This window comes from Acomys russatus, chromosome 7, assembly GCF_903995435.1.
Source record: "Acomys russatus chromosome 7, mAcoRus1.1, whole genome shotgun sequence".
Taxonomy (NCBI): Eukaryota; Metazoa; Chordata; class Mammalia; order Rodentia; family Muridae; genus Acomys; species Acomys russatus.
Window position 1 is genome coordinate 33,998,075 of NC_067143.1, and position 15,653 is coordinate 34,013,727.

The 15,653-nt window shown below is 49.4% G+C and overlaps 1 protein-coding gene across 1 annotated transcript; it reads right to left on the minus strand.

Annotated features, from left to right (window-relative positions):
- Positions 1-1,281: 1,281 nt before the first annotated feature.
- Positions 1,282-10,744, minus strand: Hapln3 (hyaluronan and proteoglycan link protein 3). Its single transcript, XM_051149445.1, has 4 exons — positions 10,600-10,744; positions 6,935-7,303; positions 3,182-3,484; positions 1,282-2,009 (listed from the first exon to the last, which is right to left on the minus strand). The coding sequence occupies exons 1-4, from the start codon at positions 10,706-10,708 to the stop codon at positions 1,726-1,728; spliced, it is 1,065 nt and encodes a 354-aa protein (XP_051005402.1). The 5' UTR covers positions 10,709-10,744; the 3' UTR covers positions 1,282-1,725.
- Positions 10,745-15,653: the final 4,909 nt, after the last annotated feature.

A 15,653-nucleotide genomic window follows, 5' to 3' on the forward strand; every position in this document is an offset into this window, starting at 1 on the left:
TGCAACTCAGTGAGAGAGAGCTTAGGTAGCATAGGTAGCTACCAAAATGGGGTGACATGTCGCCTGAAGGACAGGCTGGCACACTGAGAAGTTTCTGACTCAATAGAACTGGAGTGAGGCTGAAGAACGTGGATTTCTAGCAAATTTCCAGGGGCTGTTAGTCACGTGTAATGGTGCACCTGTGCAGGCCCAGCACTGGCAAGGCAAGAGGATCAGAGTCTAAGCCTACCCTCAACTATATAGAAAGTTCAAGATCAGAGAGGCGGCTCAGGTCTTGCAGAGCACCCATGGCAGCTGGCTCACAGCAACCCATAATTCTAGTTCCAGGGGATCTAATGTTCTTTCTGCAGGCACCTGCATCCACATGCCCATACACCCTCACGCACATGCTCACGCGCACGCGCACACACAGAGACATACATACACAAAGAGACACATATATACACATATACACACAGACACAGAGACACACATACACACACACATATACATATACACACAGAGTCACACATATACACACAGAGATACATGCAATACATATACACACGAGAGACACACATGTATATACAAATACATATACACACAGAGACACACATATATACACACACAAACACACCAAGACACACACACTCACACACACACACACACACACACACACATATATATATATATATATACACAGAGACATACATACAGACAGAGATGCACCCATACACACAGAGACACGCATAAAGACACACACACACTTTAAAAAGAAAAGAAAAAGAGAAATTGACTAAACACTTGATTGTTAAGCACCAGAGGCCACCTGGATGAAATGCAGATCTGGTTCCTAAAGCACTGTTGGGGTGAGAAACAAAGACACTCCACAGATGCTCAGCTTCTGAAAGCCTCTGGAAGGCACAGGCACCCGTGCCTCACCAAAGGCACCTCCTATTCTTCTCCTGAGCCCCTCCAAAATGGGCTAGCATGGGGTAGAGAGGGTGACGATGGGAGCCAGACCCCCCAGCAGCTGGACTTAGCTACCTGAGGCAGGGATGGCTGTAGCAGAGACAAGGTCAACACCAACCCAGCATGCAGGGGCAGCTCAGGGGAAGACAGAGGACAGAAGTGACCCCACGTTTACCCAGGGCTGGGATCTCATCCCTGAGACTGAAGGAGACAAAGGGTCAGACACAGATGTCGGCTGGAGAAGAAGGAAGGGAATCATAGTCCTGTTTATTGGCCAAAGAAGGTGCACACACCCAGAGAGTCACCCCAAGCAGTGGACATAGTGGATGCTCCTCTGTGGAAGCAGGAAAAAGGTCATTCTTCCTTTCGTATGTCCTCACCCACAAGCCTAAGGACCCTGTACAGACATTTAAAAAGAGTCAGCACTCAGCCTTCTGCCTCCTGTAAGCTGAGGAAAGGGAGCTAGCTAGCTGCAGCCACTGCCCGTGCTGGGCACTAGTTCCTTCAGGTTAGGGATGCCAGCTGTACCAAAATGTGGCAGGGCCTTTTAAAAGCAAACGGACCTCAATGCCCCAGAGAGGAATACCAAGAGAGTTGGGAGTTGGGTCCGTAAAATAATAACAATAATAATAATAATACCTTTAAAAATGTATAAATTGGGAAGTATAAAAACAATACAAGCAACGTTCGAACCCACAAGGGACAACAGTCTGCTTACTAAACACTTGGCCCAGGAAGTCACGGGGCAGGACAGATGTGCAGCTGGCCACCCTCCTAGCGCCGGCGGTAACAGTAGACACCATAGCGGGTGTGTGGGTCTGGGAAGCCAAAGGTCCGTACTCCAGGCTCAGGGGGCCCACAGTTGAGTCGTGGCTGAACTATGGGGTAGCGGGCACTTCCATCTGCCAGCCAGCCAGCATCACAACGATCCAGGCCGCGGAACTTCCAAGCAGCAAAGAGCTGGCCCACCGTTGAGATCTGTGCGCCATCTTCCTGGCAGGCCTCCCTGGCCTCCAGCAGCGTCAGCTTCTTGGGGTGCTCCAGGTAGTACACCCACCCTGTAGGAAAGCAAGGCATCTGAGTGCTATACAGCAGAGCAAGCAGCAGGGACCTGCCACAGGCAGGAAGGACTTGCCCTACCAGAATCTGTATTGGACACTTTGAGGGGCCACCTTTCCAGGCCTCGTCCCACCATCACACCTGCCACAGGGCTGGGGTTGCTTTAGTTTCTGCATGCCCTAACTGCATTCTGAGTGAGACCCCACCCAGACTGGATCAGTCTCTCGCTCGCCTTTTACTGAGCACCTACTACAGGCCAACAGACACCTTTTTTTTTTTTTTCAGACAGGGTTTCTCCAGGGACTCCTGGCTGGATGCAGACCATCGATGCTGGCCTTGAACTCACAAAGATCTGCCTGCCCCTGCCTCCCAAAAGCTGGGATTAAAGGTGTGTGCCACATAGCCGGGTGTTGTGGCGCACGCCTTTAATCCCAGCACTCACGAGGCAGAGGCAGGCTGATTGCTGTGAGTTCGAGGCCAGCCTGGTCTACAAAGTGAGTCCAGGACAGCCAAGGCTACACAGAAAAATCCTGTCCTCGGTGTGCGCCACCACTGCCTGTCTTCACTGTTTTAGCTAAGTAGCTAAAGAGGACCTTAAACTTAAACTTCTGATCCTCCTGCCTCCGCCTCCCTAGTGCTGAGGTTACACTACAATGGCTTGTTCCGGAAGTGCCAGGCATGGAATCCATGCCTCATACACACTAGGCAAGAACTCTACTAACTGAGCTACACTCCCAACCCTGCAGGACACTTTTAAGTATTTTTTTGGTCGCAGCTCTTAACAACACTCTGTTTTCATTTCTCTTTCCCTGAATGACAAGGACAGTGTTTCAGACGAGATCGGGCACACTCAGGGTGGTATGGCCACAGACAGGACAGTGTATCAGGAAAGGTGTGGTTTGTCTGTGCTGACCCACACACAGCCCAGTACATAATAGACACTCAGAAGAGATCTGATGAATGAATAGCCAATGGAGGTCATCAAGAGGAAAGCGCTGAAAACTGTTAGGGACATTGCCTCCAGAACCGTTAACCCTTCAGACTCAGGCCAAGGCGCAGGCAGGCAAAGAAGGGCACTGGATTCTGGAAACTCCACAGAGGAGGAGGCCCTCCCCCAGGTTCCAGATGACCATCAAGCAGAGTTAAGCCCATACCTGGCCATTCCACTCACCCTTGATGGCAGCAGCGAAGCAGAACACGTCATAACGGTGCAGGCGGTGGTGACGCTGGCCATAGCTGCGAACACCAGGTGCCAGACCCAGGCCTCCACAGGGCTGCCGGGGCAGCGCTATAGGGTACTGCACGGAGGCATCCTGGAGCCAGCCTGCATTGCACCAGTCTAGGCCCTCCTCCCAAGCGCGGAAGAGCTGCTCAAAGGTGGCCACCACGGCATCCTGCTCCTGGCAGGCCTGTTGGGCCTCGTGGAAGTTGAGCTGGTAGCGCCCTTTGGGGGGCTGGTAGGGAAAAACCACGCCTAGAAAGGAAAGAAGGAAGGGGCTCAAAGGGATGGGAAGCAGGAGGCGCGTCCACCCGAGCTCCCCACCTCCACTGGCATGCACCAACATCCAAAACACAGACACTGCTAGCTCAGAGAGTTCAGCAAACCTCCAAGTTCTTGTCCACTGCCTAAGCTCCTGCCTCTCACCTTCCTCCTAGACCTGAGCAGAGTTCCCAGAAAGTACATATTGGCTTGTAAGACAACTAATCCATCAAGTGACTGTAGTCCCTGACTATAAAATAGGATAGAAGATGAAGCCATGCTGTTGTTCTTTGAGCTCCAGCGGCGGAGGCATCTTTAAGTACATAAAACGTCAGTGTCCGCATATAACATCTGCACGTCCTATAGTATGCATTAATTTATCTGTTGACTGCTTAAGATCCTGACACAAGGGCTGGAGAGATGGCTCAGTCGTTAAGAGCGCCGCCTGCTCTTCCAAAGGTCCTGAGTTCAATTCCCAGCAACCACATGGTGGTTCACAACCATCTATAATGTAACCTGATGCCCTCTTCCGGCCTGCAGGTGTACAAGCAGACAACACTGTATACATAATAATAAATAAATCTTTAAAAAAAAAAAAAAAAAAAAAGATCCTCACACAATGTCCACACATCACTTCATCCTCATGGATCAGTGTGGTAATCAACCTGCAGTGATTCAAGGCTTGGGTTGTTTGTTTGTTTGTTTGTTTGTTTGTTTTTTAACTTTCTGCATTTGAGGCACAGGTGCATACTTTTCATTTACAAGTTGGCTTATTTCTCTAACTCAAGTATGTGCTACCTATTTATTTATTATTTGGGGAAGGACATGTGCATGAAAGTCAAGGCACATCTTATGGCAATCAGTTGTCCCTTTCCAACATATGGGTCCCAGAGACTGAACTCAAATTGCCAGGCTTGGCCACAAGTGCCATTACACACTGGGCCATCTCACAGGGCCCCCGTGAATCAGTTTAATTTCAGAGGAGGGACCACGGACAGGAAAGGCCGGCTGTGTATGTCATTAGTGCACAAATTCCTTTATATTTTGATTTTTTTTTTTAGGACTGTGCTGAATAGTTTTGTGTCAACTTGATACAAGCTAGTCATCTGAGAGGAGGGAACATCGATAATAAAGTGCCTTTGTTGTTGTAGGCAGAACTGTAAAGCATCTTCTTAATTAGTGATTGGTAGGGGAGGGTCCAGCCCATTGTGGGTGAGGCATCCTTGGGCTAGTGGTCCTGAGTTTTATAAGACAGCAAGATGAGCAAACAATGGGGAGTGAGCCAGTAAGCAGCACCCCTCCATGGCCTCTGCATCAGCTCCTGCCTCCGGGTCCCTGCCCTGTTTGAGTTTCTGTCCTGACTTCCTTCTATGATGAGCAATGCTGTGGAAGTATCAGCCAAGTAAACCCTTTCCTCCCCAACTTTTTTGGTCATGATGTTTCATCGCAGTGATAGTAACCCTAAGACTAAGACAGAGTCTTGCTATGTAACCCAAGCTGACCGCAAACTCCTGCTTCAACCTTCCAAGTACTGAGATTATAGGCATGTGCCACCAAACCTGGCTTCTTCAATCGGAGGTTCTTAAAAAAATAAAAGAAGCTGGGTGCAGTGGTTCACTCCTGTAAGCAGAAGGATTACCATTGAGCTCAAGACCAGTCTGGCCTATGGAGTGAGATCCTATCTCAGAAAAGAAAAGCTCAGAGCAGGGCGTGGTGGCGCACCTGCTTTGATCCCATCATTCTGGAGGCAGAGGCAAGCAGGTTGCTGTGAGTTCGAGGCCAGACTACTCTACATAGTGAGTTCCAGGACAGCCAGGCCTATTATAGACAAATTCTGTCTCAAAACAAACAAACAAACAGGAAGAAGAGGAAGAAGAAACGCACAAAGTCCATGTTACTGCACATGTTTGAAACTTTACTTTATAAAAAGTTGGCGGTTCGTTTTTGTTGCTGTGAGCTGGAGTTGAACTCAGGACTTCATTCACATTAGATACCATTCATTCTACCACTAACGTATATCCACAGCCCGGTTTAAATTTTTTAAGCATCACTCAGACCGTATCATGTCAGATGAAGCTAAGAGTCCAGCGGGAGGCCCTCCTTGCCTCGTGCTATTTAGACACAGAATCTTGAATAAACTCTACCCTGTGGCCAGGCATCTGGCACAGCCAGGCTGTGAAGCACCAGTGAAGCTCACAGGCCCCAGCTGAGGTTGGAGAAGCACAGCAGTTAGCGATTATATGCCTGGTCCCACCCTAAGTTCTCACTCCTTGCAGCCCCAGGGATGAGGACAGGACTGAGGACTCTCTATCTCTAGTCTGGCCCTGATGACACTTCCCTCTGATAACCCAGACCTCAGAAGGAGCAGTCTGGCCCCTCTGAGCCACGGGTTAGGCCTTCTAGGATGCAGAGGAGAGATGCTAAAGGCTCAGGGGCATCTTTTCCAGGAGGCAAGTTCACGCTCAGAACTAGAGGCAGGTAACAAAGGAGCTGCCCTTACTTGCCCAAATACTCCCTTGTTCATTGTAGCTAAGAGACCCAGGGCTCCAGGGATGAGTCCTGCCCAGGGACCAAGGTTGGGGTGAGCTAAGATAGAGTTAGAGGAGAGAGATGAAGGCATGCTGCCCCACCCAAGACACAAAGGAGTCCAAGCAACAAAGAGATCTCAAACTGTAGCTAACAGAGACCTGGTTCAGGGTCTGGCTAGTTCAGACAGCACTAAGTTTGTTCTAAAAATGAGTGATTTTTATATAAAAATCCAGAGATTCCAATGGCTGGTTATATAGCTCACAGATAGACCATTTACCTAGCATGTCCAAGATCTTGAGTTCATATGCCCCACACCACACACACACATACACACACACACACACACACACACACACACGCTCACACACACACACGTATGTACAATCTTATACTTAAATATGAAAATCTAACAGCAGTAGGCCTGCATTCTTAATTGGCATGGTAACTAGCCTGAATTAAATAGCTTTCTTTACACAGGTTGGGGTTCAGCAGTGTGCCCCAGGCTCTTCCAGTCTCTACCATCACCCTTGTTCATATGCCTTGCCTTGTTCATATGTTTTGCTGACTAACCCAGCTAGACCCTCAGCTTTGGCTCCAATGGGTGGAACCAACTCTCATTTCCTTCTTTCTGAACAGGACTAAATGAGATGGAATAGGAGGCAGTGGCTTCAGGAAGTTTCTCCCTGAGTTCAAATCCCAGCTCTGCTACCCATAAGCTACATGACCTTACCGGAAGTTAACTTGATCTCTCTTCGCTTCCTCATCTGGAAAACAAGGGCTGTGATCCTATAACTTCCTTTTGGGGTTGTTTTGAGACTTAAGCATGCTTACCTGGGTAAAGCACTAAGGTCTATGCCTTCTCTGGGTCCCCTCCCCCCTCCCTCGGGTCCCAGTGGCACCAAGTCAGGGCCTCACCCCGAAGCTCCAGCTCTACCAGGCCACTCTCATCTTCCAGCCCATCAATGACCTCACAGCGGTAGCGCCCGGAGTCCTCCAGCCGCAGGTCTCTCAGCTCCAGCGAGACGTCCTGCTGTCTGTCCTGCTGCAGTTGTACTCGTCCTTGGTAGTCCCCGAAGGAGCGGTGCCTCTGCCCGATGGCTACCAGCACATCCTGCTCCGGGACTCCGTCCTCTGACAGCTTCCACCACTTAACACGCACATGCCTCGGGGATGCCAGGGCTGGCTCATAGTGGTAGTGGCAAGGCAGGGTCACACTGGCTCCTCGGTGACTGAACAGGGACTCCTCAGTGGTCTCCACCACCAACTTCACGCCATTGAATAGGCCTGGAGGCGGGGGGGAGGGGGGCACAGATGGGGCAACGGTCTTGCAAGAACATTCCCATAGTACCCGCACCCCAAGCCCCTCCAGACTTCTCCTGTGTTGTAGGATGCAAAAAGAGCCACCTGGCCCTGCCCCTTCACATACCCACTACCCAAAATGTGACTTTGTACCAACTTCCACTGAGCTGTGTATGGTGGCAAACACCTGTAGGGAGGGTTAACATTAGTTTGAGACCAGCATGGGCTACCTGTGGTTGAAAATGCCTCAAAACAACAACAACAACAAAAAAGAGGTGACATCAGTTCCTTGAATTTTGTACTGGCCTTGCCATCTGCCCGCTGCCTGGATGATGGGCTTGATGAAATGGCTGTCTCACTGTGCCTGTTCTGAGGCTTGGGCCTGCCTTTCCTGGGGACCATTCATCACTAGTCACTGTGCTGTGCACAAGCCCAGACTTGCCTGCCCTAGAGCACAAGAGACCCTGGGAAGCAATGTGCATCCTCCTCAGCTGGGGTCGTCCTACACCAAGCACCTGTGAAGTGATCCACTACCCAATAGCAGGTCACTTACAAGTTCTGAGATGGGGTAATTAGGAGACAGAGGGGGAGGAAAGATAGAACCTCCCTCTCTCCGGCTTTGGATCTCTGTGTCTCCCTGACTGGCACCAGGATCTACATTTCCCTCTCTGAGAAGCATCACCAATGAGATTGTCAAAAGGGCAAATGAGGTCAAAGGGCTGAGAATAAGAGGCTCGGTGTTCAGCCAGCCCTACAACAGCCACCCATGGCTCACAGAGCATCATGGGAGAGGAGGTGGAAAGAATGCGAGAGCCAGCAGATGCGGAGCAGTTTTGTCGTCCGCACATGACATGGCTATTGCGCTCCGGAGCTCACAGCGGCTATGGTTACCTGCAGGAGATTAAGCCAGGCAGAATTCTGGCGTAGGTGCCCGAGAGGCTCTCCAAGCCCCGTACTAAGGAGCTATTGGCAATTTTCAGTTGCTGGGGAAAGAAGAATCATCTATTGAAGATATGGTGCTGGTAGGATTTTAGTAGATGGGCCCACTGGAGTACATATGGGTAGCACTAACTGGATTTAGCAGGTTATAAGTACAAAAATAGTCAGGCATATGATTTACATAGCATGTTTCAAGGCAGCCAGGGAAATATATTGAGACCAATATCGGGGGGGAGGGGGAGGGAGCGAGGAGAGATTCATGAACTATGAACTTGGGAGGGTGACACTGGGATATAAAGAAGTGGAGAAGTAAATGGGAGACAGATTGTAGGAACCAGGCCCGACTGGGCTGCCTGCCTGTCTTGTTGTTTCATGTCCTGTTTCTAGCAGCTTCCGTGTCTGTGTTTATGTTGGTCAGCTAGTCATGTTTACTGCTCTGAGAACACACCCCACCCCTCCTCGGGACTTTTCCTCCTGTGTGCAATCATCTCTTGAGGGATTTCACCTGCGAGTGGCATTCCTGTTTTGCTGCCTATAAGAAGGCTCTCTGAACACTGGATAAAAAACGGCTGCTGCTGCTGCTGCTGCTGCTGCTGCTGCTGCTGCTGCTGCTGCTGCTGCTGCTGCTGCTCTCGCTCTCTTAGCATGAAGGACCTGCTGTGTTAGTGTGTGTGTGTGTGTGTGTGTGTGTGTGTGTGTGTGTGTGTGTTAAATCCGCAGCCCCTCGCCCTTGACTTGGTACCGTGGTGGCGCGGGCGCCACAACAGATGTGATCATATTTCATTGTATACCTATGTCAAAGTCTCAAGGAAAAAGGGAGAACCATTTTCTAAAAGTGGCTACTAAGCCATACCTCAACTCCAGCCTCCTTGTGACCCTGTGTAACTAAGCCCCCCTCTGATCGATGCTGCAGAGAATTCTGTAGATTAAACAAAGAGGTGGACAGACAGAGCAGCACGTCCCTCCCCTAATATCTAGGCTCAGATGCAAACAAGGTAGATTCACAATCCTCAGATCCCACATACAGCGACTGCTGGGACCCTCAGGGATGCTCTCCCACAGCCATGGATGCTCTTCAGTTCGTTTTATCCTTCTATCTAGTCAACAAACTTTGCACAGTCTGGCAATACCTGAGAGGAGACCCGATTCCATGCTCAAACCCCCACCCCCAGCCCCACCCCGAGCCCTGCAAGACCCAGAGGGACACTCAGGGTATACGTGGAGTTGTATTCCTCAAAGAGAGGCAGGCTGTAGGACCAGAAGAAACAGACCTCACTCCAAAGAGCTGGCTGAGCCCCAGGGCTCAATGAATGGGTGTGCTGTTAAGCAGCCATGTGTGAGGCAGTTTGTTCTGAGCCAAAAGCTAACTGACAAGCTAAGCATGGTGGTTCCTGCCTGTGATTGCAGATCTTGGGAGGTGGAGACAGGAGAGTCAGGACCTCAAAGCTATCTTTAGCTACACATAGATACTTCCAGGCCAGCATAGGATGCAGGGGTGGGGGTGGGAGTGGGGTGGGGGTGCGGCTCACTTTCGTAGCATTTGTAACAAGGCCTGGGCTTAGTCATCAACAGTGCATCAAAACAGGTGTAAAAGTGCACACTTGGGAGACAGAGTCAGAAGGACTCTTACATATATATATAAAGTTTGATGTCAGCACAGGTTGTGTGAGACTCTGTCTCCAAAACAAACAAAAAGCAAACAAACAAAACATCAATTTTAAATGCTAGCTGCCATGACAGCCAACAAGAACTTCGCCGAGGGACAAGACAGCTACAATGAGTGCCTTGCCTCAAGGGTTTGTAAGTCCCCTTCATTCCACAGTGGCCCCCAGAGAGCACAGCACAGCCTCCTTTTCACAGTCTGGGCCAACTGTTGACCAGGCCTCATCCCAAAGACCCAGCTATCCTAACCGAGGCAGGAGACTGTCAGAGTACAGGGTCCAAATGACAGAACTCCCTAAGCAACAGAACTAGGTTGATAAGGTGGAACTCAATGCAGGGAGGGACACAATGACTGTCATCATCCCAAAAGTCATGCCCAAGGCCACCAGGCTGGAAACAGGTACAAACGATATCCAAACTCACAGCTCTGTGGCTCCAAAGTCCCTCTACAAGGGACACCAGGGGTGGCTGCACTCAGGCTAGATCTTGAAGAACTAGGACCACCCAGGAGAATTCGGTCCTATGTCTGTGGTACCAGCAAACTCAAAGAGTGTCTAAACTACCTCCTCTCGCCTTAGAAGAAAGGCCGGTTCACCCCTGGAGGCCCAGACAGAGCAGACCCCAGCCTGGGACCTGCATATCATAGCAGGAACCAGGAGCCAGGCCTAGGAGCCACCCACCTTCCCCATAGCCATTGCCATGCAGGCCATTGGAATAGTAGAAGCCGTTGTAGAATGGCAGTCCCAAGACGCAGGAAAGTGGTAACAGGACAAGAAACAGCAGGCCCATCCTGGCCAGGATGGTGGCAGTGCCAGGATGTTTTGGACAAGGCCGGGCCCAGGGGCAACTGCAGAGAGAAAGAAAACAAGCTAATTACAGAAGCTCCTCGAGGGGTCTGGGACTCCTCTGTTCAGCTTTTCTCACATGCTTGCTCAACAGTGCATTACAGAACAGCTCCATGTGCCAGGCACTGTCCTCAGAGCAGCAGGCAGCAAGAGCTAGCTAGAAGAGGAGTTTACTTTGTGGGGGAGAACAGCACCCACAGACATAGCACATGAGAACACCCAAGAAGTCTGAATTTCAAAGGTTACGAACAGCAGTTTTTAAGGAAAACAGGAGAGTAGAATAAATAAAAGATTCCAGGGTGGGTCTCATGTTTGATAACAATAAGTCTGCATTAGGAAACTTGTTTCAACACAGAAATGTCTGTGTGGAGAGGGCTGTGACATTTATTTTTAAGACTAGATATAGGGCTGGACGGTGGTGGCACACACCTTTAATCCCAGCACTCTGCAGGCAGAGGCAGGTGGATCACTGTGAGTTCGAGGCCAGCCTGGTCTACAATGTGAATCCAGGACAGCCAAGGCTACACAAAGAAACCCTGTCTGGAAAAACCAAAAAAAGACTAGATATAGTTCAAAAACCATTAAAGCTGTAGTAAGATGGCTCAGTGGGTAAAGATGGTTGCAGTTCAAGCTCTGGAAGCCACATAAAGTGGAAGAAAACCCATGTTCACAGTGTGGTCTAACCTTAATATGTGCACACACATGTGCGCATGCTCACACGCACACACCAAAAACAAACACACACACACACCATACACACATACGCATACCACATCACAAACACACACACACACAACATACTACACCATAATACACACACATACCATTCCACATCACACCACACACATACCGTATCACAAACACACACACACACATCCACACATACCACACACATACCCCACACCATACCACACATACACACATACACATATCACACACATGCACACGGTACCATACCACACAGACTCACCACACCACACACACACATACAACAAACACACACACCACATCACATATACGCTCCACACCACACATTTTGTAAAAAAATAAAAATAAAAAAAACCCACCAGAGTTTCAGGCTTGCCTCAAACTGGCCATATGACAGAGGGTGGTCTTGAACTCTTGGATCTTCCTGCCTCTACCTCAAAATGTCTTAGCCATCAAAGTATGATATTTTAGACACAAAATAAACCAACTGCAGCCCACCTGCCAGCTGCCTCCTTTGAGTGCTCACCAACACGGAAATGGCTTCCCAAAGTGTTTTTTTTTGTGTGTGTGTGTGTGTGCACACCCACAATCCTAGCAGTGGGGAGGTAGAAACAGGAGGATCAAGACCATCCTAGATCACATATGGAGTTGGAGGGCAGCCTGAGCTACACAAGACCCCGGTGCACGCCTTTAATCCCAACACTCGGGAGGCAGAGGCAGGTGGATCGCTGTGAGTTCGGGGCCAGCCTGGTCTACAAAGGGAGTCCAGAACAGCCAAAAAAGCAAAAAAAAAAAAAAAAAAAAAAAGGAGCTCCCAAAGGCACATTGAAGCTGGGCAGTTTTTGAGGTGGAAAGGACAGACTGGTCTTCCAAGTGCAGCCAAGGCACTTCAAGGTGCAGTGGCCCAGGACAGGCATGAGGGATGCTCTGCATTTGTTCCCAGGCATCCCCAGGTCCACAGTCACCATGTATCCATGCCTGTGGGTCACTTGCCCTGCCTCTCCCCCAGCCTTCTGACTTCCAGCTGGATTCAGTCAGCACTGATAAGGTGAGGAAGAAGACACCATTTCCTCCCCGCCCTCTGCCCCTCCCCATCCAGTGACCACATCTCTTGTGGATGGTCTCTCGGCAGCCCCCAGCTTCTCGGTTCTATCACTATAGTTGCTCTCTAGAAGCGATCCCTTGATTAAAATCTCCTTGTTGAAACCATCTGGAGTGATTTCTACTCCCAGCCTCTGACTAACATGGGAAAAGGAGGAGGTGATCGGTCAGCAGGAGCTCTGTCTGAATGCCTTGGGAGGAGGTGAACCTGGATGTCCTATTCTCTGTCCTGATAATGCAGATGAAGGCTTTAAGCTGATGAGTCCCAGGGTCAGATTCATCTCTTAGAGCACCCTCCTGAAGGCAGGCGGGAGGCAGGCTTCTGTGCAGCAAGACCACAGTGCCCTCAGGCCTTTGCAAATAGAACTGTGTGATTATCGCAGAGGAATGTGGGAGGATGCTCAGGGTCTCATTTGTGACCACAAAGCAAAACACACAATTGCCACACTGATTGCAAGCATGTGGCCTTAAGGGACCATCTGTGTACAAGACCAGACGAGAGAATGGGGGGTGGGGGAGAAGTGGGGGAGAAAAGGAAGGGCAGGAATGGATGAAGAAAGGAAAGGAGAGGAAGAAAAATGAAAAAGGGGGGGGGGGCTTGAAGTAAAAGGAAAGATTGACCTGTGAGGGTGACCAGACTCTGGAGGACACATTCTTGTTTCCAGAACAATTAGCTCTTGCTGGAAAGAGGACTGGACACAGAGGGAGCTGAAGATTGAATTCAGTCTCTTCCATGTGTTTGCAGAAAATCTGAGATGTAGATTTAGCAACTATGCTATGCACCAGAGCCAGGACAGAGCCTTGCTGACATCCTCAAAGGCCCCTGGTTCAAAACCCTCTCCATCCATTCCTGCCGTCCTCAGTATTCGAGGACAGTTTTGGGTTTGTTTGTTTGTTTTCAGGACCTTGTGGGTGCCACTACATAAAGTGGCATCACACTGGCATGTCACCTCTACATATTCTCCTGCACAGTGCAGGTCATCCCTAGATTACTTATGTCTCATTTCGCAGTTGTTCGGGAGCTACTGACAAGGCAAAGTCTACACTTTCTTCCGATTGACTATCCATCTGCAGTTGGTTGAGTGTGCAGGTGCAGATAGCAGAGGCCCACTGCTCTTTACTGTGTGACTCCGAGCTAACACCTGCAGCTGTGAGGTGGAGCTGATGACCCTCACCTGGTGTACTTCTCCCCAGCAGGTCCCAGCTTCCTCCTACAGTGACAGGATTCTGGATATGAGCAAAACAGCCTATGAGCAGAAACAGCCTGTGCGATGTGTCGGCCTGCGGTGAGACCTACCAGAAAGGCCATATCCTGGTGTTCTTTCTCCAACTTTCTGGGTCCACAGTAGAGATAGAAACCACAGCCTCCCTCCAGCCTGGGCATCCTCTGCCTACAATGTCCCAAGAACAAGTCCCCTTGCACTCAAACCACAACATATTGCCTGTCTGTGACTACAGCTCAGCCTCGCTGTGTTGAAGATGCTCACTCACTTCATACTGTTACGACTGAGTAGGACATGACCTCCTAGGCTTGTGGGTATAAATACTTGGCCAGCATCTGGTGGTGCTTTCTTAGGAGGTTGTGGAATGCAGCCCAAACACAAAATCATAAAACTAACTGAAAGCATTTCGAGATGTAGGGGGTCGCTGTTGTGCCATATGTATGCAGGTAGCCATATAGTTGGAGTTACAGGTGGTTGTGAGACACTCAAAATGAATGCTGGGAACTGAACTCAGGTCCGGTGGAAAAATAGAAAGTGTTCTTTCCTGCTGAGCTACTTCTCCAGTGCTGTGAATTTTATTTTTATTGTTTGTTTGTTTTATTGCACGCTTCTCAAACAAGAACTCTGTAGGTTACCATGCTATATCTCAATGTCAAAAGGTTAGACAAACAAAACAAAAAACCCCATAAAACCTCTTTCTTTCACAGGGCAAGCACTTGCTTCCTCATTGTTGATGGGATCCCTTAAGGGCACTCACAACACTAGAAATCAGTTCAGTTTCCAGTGCCCACACAGTACAGCTGACAACCTTCCGGAACTCCAGTTACAGGGAATCTAACACCTTCTTCTGCCACATGTGGTACACACAGATACATGCAAACAAAATACCTATACACGTAAAGTCATTAGATTTCTAAAAAGAAGAAGATGGGGAGGAGGAGGAGGAGGAAGAGGATGAGCCAAGTTTGCCAACATGACAAGTGGGACCAGGGCTAGGATGTAGCTCCATGGTTGACTAGTTGTCTGGCATGCAGGATGCCCTAAATTAGATTCGCCTCTTCTATTATTTTGTTTTTTTTTTAATTCAGGATTCTCTTGGAATTTCTTCATCTGACTCCTGGTTATATTAGAAGGCTTCTGGTGCTAAATTCTCTCAAGCCGGTCACATGAGTCTGCTACCCTCCCACTCAACCCTGTTTGTATCCTTAAGTTGGGATGGTGAAAATTGATTTGGATATTCAGATTAGCAAGGGTTCTGAGACACCCTCATCTGTTTGCTTTCTGAGCTCTGGACAGTGACCCACAAGAGTCTGGGTGCTGAGGTACACCTGTGGATATGCTGAATGAAGTTAGGTACTTTCTATCAGCCTTCATCAGAATTCACACAACAAATTGCTCCACGAAGTCAGACAACGCCAGGCACTCGAGTACTGGGAAAAAGTGCTGCCAAGTCAATGTGCCTCCCCATTACACTGACCTGGGATTCCCTATTACACTAGCCTTGTACCCCTTCATTCTTTCAATCATAGAGAAGGTAGCCACAGCTCAGAAAAGCCTGGGATTCTACAGCAAGCTTTCCCTCCAACACCTCAGAGTTTGAGTTCCCAAGGCTGCCTTTCCCAGCCTCAGAGACCCTGGCAATACTTATAACCTCCAGCCTGGGACCCAGATTAGCTAGTTGGTTTTTAAATGAGCTTCTAGTCGGGCATGGTGGCACAAGCCTGTAATCCCAGCACTTGGGAGGCAGAGGCAGGCAGATCACTGTGAGTTCGAGGCCAGCCTGGTCTACAAAGGGAGTCCAGGACAGCCAAGGATACACAGAGAAACCCTGTCTTGAAAAAAAAAAAAAATGAATTT

Bases quoted from the DNA above. Each gene is read 5' to 3' on its own strand.
- Hapln3 (XM_051149445.1), bottom strand. From the start codon at position 10,708: ATGGGCCTGCTGTTTCTTGTCCTGTTACCACTTTCCTGCGTCTTGGGA. The intron at 7,304-10,599 runs GTGGGTGGCTCC...CCCCGCCTCCAG, and splicing joins TGGCAATGGCTATGGGGAAG to GCCTATTCAATGGCGTGAAG. The intron at 2,010-3,181 runs GTGAGTGGAATG...GCTTTCCTACAG, and splicing joins CTTCGCTGCTGCCATCAAGG to GGTGGGTGTACTACCTGGAG.